Source organism: Carassius carassius, chromosome 32 (assembly GCF_963082965.1).
Source record: "Carassius carassius chromosome 32, fCarCar2.1, whole genome shotgun sequence".
Classification (NCBI taxonomy): domain Eukaryota; kingdom Metazoa; phylum Chordata; class Actinopteri; order Cypriniformes; family Cyprinidae; genus Carassius; species Carassius carassius.
The window spans coordinates 30,790,394-30,800,023 of record NC_081786.1 but is presented as its reverse complement, the minus strand read 5'-3'; the positions used below and the strand labels follow the sequence as shown (position 1 = coordinate 30,800,023).

Below are 9,630 nucleotides of genomic sequence, written 5' to 3'. Positions count from 1 at the left end.
TTTGAAAAACTGAGGGAGTAAATTAACTGAATCATTTTTGGCCAAACTATCGTATCAAGTTGATAACCTGTAGATATGAATATCTTACTTATCTTACTTATAATATTTACTTATCCTATGATTATTGTTTTTGTTGTCTTTTCACTGTCATTCTGTTTGTACTGTGGAAGCTTCTGTCACTAAAACAAATTACTTGTATGTGTTAACGCACATGCCAATAAAGCTCATTCTGATTCTTTCAGTTGGATATGATTTTAAAGTGGAAATGTTTCACAATTTCGACAGTACATCTCTCCATCATGTTTACTTGTACACTGCTGCAGCTGTATGACGACGTTCAGAATCAGATCCATTGTGAATGAAACTCCAGCACATCTTCAAGAGAGTCACAGAATCAAAATAATCCAGAGAGAAGAAACAAACAACATCCATTTAGGGGGGAAAGAAACATTTTTATTTAAGAAACAATACGTTTATATAGGAGTGCAAGAATAACTAATCACTTAAAAACTATTGCTGAATGTGAAATGAGTTAAAGAAACGCTGCTGTGCCACCAAACGTATGAAATTATAGAAAAGAATGTGAAAACCATCTGATAGATCCAAAAGAGCTGCTGCCTGTCAACAAATGAGGGATGACTGATGAATGACTAAAACAAGTGAAGGTCTGAATCTGAACGATGACTGAACTCCACATCAGCATCTGCCCTCACTATGCCGTCTACCTAGGGCACGTCACCCGCCGCTCACCGGTGACCAGCAGAAGTTCTTCACAACAGTCCACAGAGGAGAAGAGCAGAGAGATCCAGTAAAGCCCCAATGGTCCCAGAATGCAGGAGTGATCCCAGCGCTGACAGCTCCCTCCTCACGCCGTCCGTCTGAGGAAGAGGAATGAACCGGGGAAACACTTTCCTTTCACCTCGTTCAACTCAAAGAGGAGAAGCGAAGCTAAACGAATGTCCCTTGATTACACAGCAGGACCCGGGGCAGTTCTGAGAGGGGATGTGAGTCCCATCATTCCCAAAGAGAGTTCGGGTCGAGGGCGTTCAGGGCATCTGTCACCGGCGCTGATGGAACGTCACTGGTTGGGTTTGGTCCCGCTTTCCTTCCCTCCGTCTGCAAAACAACAGCAACATCAGCTGAGCAGCAAAGATTCATACAGCATTTCTCCACAGCAGACGTCTGTAATCAGGAAAGAATGTCTTACCGGCGGAGCTCCTGTCGTGAGCGGCCGACTGAGCTTGCTGCCTGGGAGGACATCAGACCGTCATCATTACTCACATCAGACCGTTACTGTATTCTGATTACTTTTCCTGATAACGCTCTCATGTAATGCCTTACACTTTCAATTCAAGCTATTTGATTACAGTTCCTACTGTCAATAGATTTACGTTACTTAAGTTACAAATGCAGTGTTGAAAAATAGGAAGTAAATATTGTGTTTTGTGTGTCAGTATGCCCTTTAATAAGGACGAGTCCTACGACATTTAGGTTTCCTATCATATTTCAAAATGTTGCACTCAATTTCCCATATTTTAGTATGGCATTATAGTTTGGGAAAAGTTCTACTACTAAATGTGCACAACTTTGTCAAAATAACACTGATATAAGTAAAAAAAAATGAGTCATCAGAATGAGATCGCATCTCATTCTTCTTCTGAGGTAAATTCGAGGCTTATTCCTCACAGCGTGTCTTGTTCCAGATGAACTTGATGAATCTGAATGCTTTGTTTTCACAGTTTAGATGTTGGTGCGTCTCAAGCCTGGCTTCACATGGATGATTACTTTATAGAGCAAGATGGTGAGCTCAGACGCGAAGGACTGTAACTCATTTTGGTTTTAAATGGATTACTTTATCAGAGAATATTTGTTGTCAGTATTACTTTCTTTAAAAACAGATGCTTCAAGCTTTCTGTAGATATATTTCTCATGCCGTGTCAAGTATTTGCTGAGTTTTTGTTCATTTTCCCATTTCATAAGTATACAAATAAAATAACTTCAACAGTTTCAAATTATGTATTAATCTTTTCTGTGCGAATTGTAAACCATGTTTAGGTTCATTTCGCTGTTATCAGGAAGAAATGCAAGTGATCATTTCAGTTTTTTTTTATAAGCAATTTTTCAGTCAATATTCAATAACTGAAAGTTTCACTTTATAGTGTATTTTTTAGGTTTTGATGAGTAACCTTGAAATCATTAATGTAATCAGATGACAAGTTTAAAGACCGAATCATTAATTTGCCGTCGGCTGCTTCGCGCTCACCTGTCGAAGTAAGCCTGTCTCCTCCTGCGCAGCTCCTCCGCTGTCATCGCCTCCTCGCTGCTTCCCGAATCATGAGACGAGCCGGCCGTCACAGCGGCGCCGGGGCTTCTGGGATCACTGCCACCTGAAACAGCAGGTTAGAAAACCGCTCTATTCTGACCTGAAGCTCTTTCGTTTCCAGAGGTTTATTAACACATCTCACAAAACACCAAACACTAAACTAGATATTCTGAGATTTTAATACAGGGGTCAGTCCCCGGGTTCATTTTTTTTTATTTTGTTAATATTTCTTTCTGAAGAAAGATAAATGTGTAGTGATGGCAGCCAAAATAGTCCCCACCATAAGACTTATTTTTTTGGGGTGGGGGTGTGGGTCAGTCTCGCAATATACAATTTAAAGACACAATATATTTGATCATAATATTCATAACTATATACTATACTATTAAGAACAGGCTTTTATGTTGATAAACAATAATCAGTCCAGCAGAAATGACTTTTGAACAGTAATGTATGTCCAACAGAACAATTCTAGCATTATTTATTAATGTAGTATCTATTATTTTCCCTAAAACAACTGGATGATAGAAACAGAGCGGAGCACAAGCCTGAGTCCAGCGCTGAAGGAGAGCGCCAGATCCTGACCATCAGGTGCAAGAGCTTTTATCTGATGTACCCAGTCTTCTGTCATCTACGGCCATGGAGGCCATTTATCAACTCCCTGTCTGCCCTGATCTGACTGTATTACAGCGACCGTGGAAGTCGTTCTTGTGTGTGTGTGTGTGGGCAGCACACAGTTCATAAGCCTCCTGATCATCCCAAACAAATTCATTTAAATTTTGAAACGTACAGTGCTCAGTTTATTCAAGGAACTATAAGCCTTTTGGAAAATGTATTTGTGGCAGTCAGTTTTGATATTGGGACTCAATGTATGGGAAACACTGGACACTGCTATAAGTCAAAAACTAAAGGAGTTCACTCAAATTACACAGCGTGCAGCACACGAGCGATGAGATCGTGGTAGCTACGCACTCAGTGAAGACAGTTGATGTTATTGTCAGCCCAGAAGTTTGTCTGAGTTGCACGTGTTTCTACTTTCACATGCAAAGTATTTGTTCCACTTATGAATATGATAATCATTGGCACCAATTCTAGTAGGGTAAAATGTAATTATGCTTTCAGTTTTGCCCTGCCATCATTATCTGAAGCTGTGTGTGTACAAGTGTGTATAACATGTGTCTGCAGTGTCAGCTTCTTCTGGTACGGTCCCGCAGATGGTCCTGCCAATAAAAATGACCTAATAATAAATGAGTGATCATCTCCCTGTATTTATAATTTATGAGAAAACATCCTATGACATCGTAGAAGATGAATTTAGTAAAGCTTTAGAGAAGATTTGAAGAAACAGAGCTGGGACAGAGTGTACACAGATAATGTACATAATGCATATGAGGCTCTCATGACGACATGAATTAATCTATACGGTAAAAATGGTAAAATAACCAAAGCAAATGTGCGTATCATGAAAAATACTTTTAACAATCCATGGATGACAAATGGACTGAAAAATGCCTGTAAGAGAAAAAAAAATATTTGTATCGATTGTATTTAAGATCAAGAACTAAAGATGCTGAAGTTAGGTATAAAAACAATTTAGTTGGAATCATAAGAAGGCAAAAAAAAAGGATTACTACACTAAATTGTCAGACAAAAATAAAAATAGTGCAAAAGACACATGGAGCATTATAAATTCTGTCATGCAAAAAGGCAAGGTAAAAACTAAATTTCCAAATAAGTTTACAAAGAACGATGTTGATATTTGCAATAAAACTGAAATTGTAAATGAATTCAATAATTATTTTGTAAATATTGGCTCTACTTTGTCACAACCAATTCTAGAAGGAAACATCTATGGTGGCACAGTACCAGATAATGCTGGCAGTGTCTTTCTTGGAAGTGTACAAGCAAGAGACATATTGACAACTGTCCAGAAGTGTGCTAATAAAAAATCTAATGCTATTACTGATATGAATATGGAATTGATAAAGCAATTATAGATGTAATTATTGAGCCTTTTACCTATATCTGTAATTTGTCATTTACTTTAGGGATATTTCCAGACTGCATGAAAATAGCAGACGTAATTCCACTGTTCAAAAAAAGGAAATAAATCTGAATTTTGTAATTCTAGACCAATATCATTACTTGCACAGTTCTCAAAAATTCTGGAGAAGGTATTTGCGATCAGACTGAATACATTTCTAAATGAATTTAATATTTTAAGTAACAGCCAATATGGGTTTCTTCCTAATCACTCAACTGCTGCAGCAATTACTGAAGAAATGACCAGTGCTATAGATAAAAGCACTATTTAGTAAGTATCTTTGTGGATACTTTTTCTTCTATATGTAAATGACATTGTGTCTGTGTCTCAGGAGCATTCTGTTTGCGGAAAATATAAAAGATGTCCTACATAATGTAGAGAATGAATTTCAGAAAATTATGAAGTGGTGTTCAATGCCAATAGATTGTCCCTAAATATTAGTAAAACTAAATTTATGACATTTTGTAGTAAAAAAAAATAAAACAAATATATCGAAACGTCATTGTTTATTAATGGATTAGAAATTGAAAGGGCTCATGAGATTAAGTTTCTAGTGATTATAACTGACCAACATTTGACACGGAAATCACATATTGATAATATTAAAGTAAAGGTATCCCAAATAAGTTAAAGATTCACTAAATAAGAATGCATTGTTTTTGTTGTATAACTCATTGATTATTCCACATCTGACTCATTGTACTGAAGTGTGGGGAAGTGCCTGTAAAACATACATCAAGTGGAAGTGGATACACAGATCCAAGTATTTATTTATTCATGCAACTACAAACTCTGAAATTTAATGAATTAGTAGAGTATAACCTTCTAGAAACCATGTATAAAGCTCATCTGGAAAGTTTACCGAACAATTTGCAAAGCAGATTCACCGAGAGGAAAAGCGGATATGAACTAAAAGGTACTGAGGTTTTTACACAACCCTGGTTCCTATCGGCTGTAAAGGACAAATGTGTCCCAATCAAGGGAGCCAGTTAAACTTAAACCTTCAAAGTCCATTTATGTGTTTAAGAAGTATGTTAAATGATCACTGTTGCAGAAACATAGTACTGCGGAGTTTGTGTTTTGATGTCTTAGAGAAAGAGAAGCGACGGCTGCATGAGACAGCTTAAATGCACTGGAACTGTAAATGATTTTGTGTTGATAGGGGGCAGACATTATACGTGTTTTACTTCTTTCTGCTCCTTTTCATTCATGTTCAATGCGGTTGTTGCATTTGTTTTTAAATGAATGAAATAAATAAAATACAAATGTAGTGTAGTCTGTCCTGTGCTCTCTCGTCTGGTATTGAGAATGTTGCCCCTATGTGTGTCCCCTGTGCATTTATTAAAGAATATTTGACTGGTTTTTCATCTTCATGCATGTTTTATAGACTGCATCACGTGACAATAATAAAATACTAAATAAAAGAAATGCAATCCGGATTGTTCTGCCTCTCTCTGTAATGAAAGAAGAGCTGTCTCACCCTGCATGCTGAGCTGAATGGCCCTGCGCAGGTCGGCCTCCTCGTCCTCCACCTCCATGCCCTGTCTGCTGAGCGCCAGAGCCTTCCTCAGCTCCTCCTCATCCTCATCCAGCAGCACTTCATCTGCAGTGTGTCCGGCGTCTGACGTCTGCTGCACGGACACCCTGAACAAACCCATCAGTGACAGCGGGACGTCATCATGTGTCACACATTCATGTGTTCAACCCTCCTGTTGTGCTGAAATCATGGATACTGCATTTGTGTTTTGGTTTACAGTTATGTTTTTACTGCAGCTGATCAGAGACTTCAATATTAAATATGAAAAGTATGAACTGCTTTTTTGTTAAAATTAGCTGCACAGGCACACATTAAAAACAATTGAATGACTAATGATGTGTAAGTGACTACAAATGAGAAGTATGAACCATATGTAACATTACTGATAACTGGTGTAGTCCTTACTGCGATTTAGTGTTTATCAAGAGCCTCTACATCAGGGGTTACCAAGTAAATTTGGCATCGGCCCAAAAGAATTCACCACTAGATGAGAGCCAGGAACATAGTCAAGGGATAATTTAAGAAATTAATAATTGATGAAAAATGCAACTAGACTTGCCTGTGACAGACTGCTGGTCCTTCACTCCGCGTCTAAAGTATCTAAGTTTGTTTTAAATATCACAGTTCTGTTCATTACGTATATTAAAGTTTCAAAGTGGCTAATTGAAACAATAGTTTAAACTTTATTACTATCACATGACAAGCTAATTAAAAGGTATCATTACTGCTTTTTGCTGTGCAAATTTTGTTTGTGATGAAGAGAACAGTACATTTTCATCAGTTATTTTACCCATGGATGGATGCATTTCTGACAGATTTGTGCTCATTTGAAATCAGATACAGATGAAGTAGCAGGTTAGATTTGTTTGAATGTGTTATTGAGCGAGTGATTGCGTGTGAATAAGTGTTGTTGTAGTAGAACTACTTGTTTAAACAAGCTTTCAGATGAAGAACAAACAAATCCTTTGAGAACTATAACTTCCTGTTCACTTCACGACTGCTGCTCTTCATTATCTTACGTCTGCTTCTCAAACCCTAGTGAAGGTAAACCGGGTTTATCACACTTATTTTCATCTGAAACAGACTAGTAATTCAGATTCAGGAAGTCTATTAACCCAAAACTTCCTTTCACAGACTTTTTCTTCACAGAGTTTTCCATTTCAAGTAAACTTTGAGTGTTAAGTTTAATGGCTTCTCAATCATTTCATATTTTAATGTTTTACAAGCTACAATAAATACAATACAATACATCTTAACCTTTTTTTAAAGTGTTGATTTCTGGTGAATTGTGTGGAAACTGACGGGGCTCAATTGGACCTCTAACATCATAGTCTTTCCAAAATATATCTGTCGCAATTCTACATGCATATTCATGAGCGAGAAGAAATAAACACTTTTTAACGTATGTTTCAAGCAGTTTACAGATTGATGCTAATTACTTGTGTTCCTCTCTTGTAAAGGCACTGAATGAGGGTCAAACTGCACAACAGGAGGGTGAAGACTGTATTGTTCTGTTTGTGATGTGATGACGCTCAGTGCACCTCTGGGCCTCGTCCTCTCCAATCAGCTTCGGCCGCTGCTGCTGCTCCACTCGCATGATCCGCAACATCTGATCGGCTTCACACTCCGGCAGGCTTCCCCGGATCACAAATATGCAATAACCTGCAGAGACGTTGAGCTGAGCTCAGTTGTGACACACATGACGACGCAGAGGTCACACAACACACGATCATGTATGAGTTTTACCTTCCTGCTGTAGCTGCGCTAAGAAAAGAGCCAAGTATGTGTCTGAGATGAGCTCCGGACCGGTCAGCAGCGAGTTCAGATTAAACCACTAGATGAAGAGAGAGAGGCTGTAAACTCAAACATCATCTCACACAGACTCAGACTAATGCTGCGGGTTAAACACGTACCTGCTGTCCCAGCTTACGCACCGTAAACCAGTGCTCCTTATAGTTACATATAAAGGCCTTCTCGTGTCTGAGAGCAAACATGAAGAGGATGAACGGTCACGCAGCGGACAACAGGACTCAAGATAAAGCTTTCAGAAATACTCACATGGGATTGATCTGTAACTGCTGGTACTCTCTACTGTTGAAGAGAATGATTTCCAAACCCCAAACCCCCAGAGCGTTACTGATCACCTGCAAAACACAGCACATCCACTCAAGACACAACACATCTGCTCAACACTGGGGCTGTGTGATATGGACAAAACACCCTCATTGCAGCTGTGACTCAGGTGTTGAAATATACAGGCTCACACGTACTCCGTCTGCAGTATACAGTATGTGTGTGCGGTGCAGAAGCAGTAGCGAGAGCGCATTACTGTAGCGTGAAAGCACATTAATATAATGCACGAGCGCGAATCTCTCCGCTTGCACTCATAACACCAGATGTGTGCGTCCAGACACACGCTGCTCTCGCCCAGAGAGAAACATGAATTAAGAAAGTGTACGGTTGCATTGCTCTCACCATGGCCACATTCTCCAATTACCCACACTAGCCGTCTTGACAGTCCCAGGTCTTAAAAACACCAAAGCACAATGCCCTTAACACACACTAAATCTGCTCCGGAGCGCTATTTGAGGCTTACTGTATTCCCATCTTGCATCATGTTTTTGAATAAATGATGGGATTTTGCAGATCATAGAAAACGTTCTAATGTAAGATAAATATTAGACAGGGCATATTATCACTTAAAATTTGGTAGAAAAACAAAGTGTTGCATGTTTAATTGGTGCAAAAGTTAGTAGTGGTGATATTTCATCTGTACAACATCTGCAACTGCATTTTAGCACTTAATAAGAAGCACCACTAATTAAATTGTGTCATATTATAGAGACTACTGAACAAACATTTAGCCAAGATTTGATTTTAAATTGCAAAGTATTTAAAAGAAAAATAAAGCTATTGCATTTTAACAACACTATATAGATGTGTCCTATCAGTAATGAAAAGTCTGACACACAGTTGTGTTCTTCAACTTCACTTGGACATTAAGGCCAAATACAGGAAATACATCATAGAAGTAGTCAAGTGCTCAGGTGACATCAAGTGTGGGTATTTGGACAAGGGGACGATCCTCGAAGCATCTTCACTGTGCCTCACCTGAATGGAGAAGAAGCCGCTGTCATCCATGTTTCCCGACGGTTGCTGAAGATGGCAGAACACAAGAGTATTAGGACTGTGATCATGTGTAACGGTGAAATGATTGGTGTGTGGAGCACCTGCAGGAAGGTCCTGTACTCCTCGGTCTGCATGCCTCCTTCAGCCATGCGCACGCGCTCCTCCTCGTCCAGCTGCTGCGCAATGGAGGACAGCTCCACTGGACTGAAGTACTCTCCCTGCAGGAGGTTATTCAAGCAGTGCTGCGCACACAGAGAGCCCTCCTGCTGAACACGCACACACACACACACACACACACAGACACAGACACAGACACACACACACACACACACACACACACACACACACACAGACACAGACACAGACACACACACACACAGACACAGACACAGACACACACACACACACACACACACAGCAATAATGTCACTTTAAAAAAATACAAAACAACATTAAATGTAACACCATTCTCAGGCCTGTTTACATACAATACAGTGACAATCCAAAACAACTTTTAAGTTACAATACATTGCATTAATGAAAATAACTTTAATTAAATAAATATAAATGTAATAAAATAAATAGCTTTTGATGTAA

At 39.0% G+C, this 9,630-nt stretch overlaps 1 protein-coding gene across 2 annotated transcripts in view; it reads right to left on the bottom strand.

Annotated features, from left to right (window-relative positions):
* Positions 1–233: 233 nt before the first annotated feature.
* Positions 234–9,630, bottom strand: part of LOC132113107 (ataxin-3-like) — a 14,336-nt gene continuing 4,939 nt past the window's right edge. For both annotated transcript variants that reach the window (XM_059520939.1, XM_059520938.1), the window contains exons 2-11: positions 9,135–9,299; positions 9,016–9,060; positions 7,963–8,048; positions 7,818–7,884; positions 7,651–7,738; positions 7,446–7,566; positions 5,848–6,011; positions 2,264–2,387; positions 1,208–1,248; positions 234–1,116 (exon numbers count right to left, since the gene is read on the bottom strand). In XM_059520939.1, the coding sequence (XP_059376922.1) occupies positions 1,079–1,116; positions 1,208–1,248; positions 2,264–2,387; positions 5,848–6,011; positions 7,446–7,566; positions 7,651–7,738; positions 7,818–7,884; positions 7,963–8,048; positions 9,016–9,060; positions 9,135–9,299 (939 nt within the window). In that variant the 3' untranslated portion in view covers positions 234–1,078. The remainder of the gene's footprint in view (positions 1,117–1,207; positions 1,249–2,263; positions 2,388–5,847; positions 6,012–7,445; positions 7,567–7,650; positions 7,739–7,817; positions 7,885–7,962; positions 8,049–9,015; positions 9,061–9,134; positions 9,300–9,630) is intronic.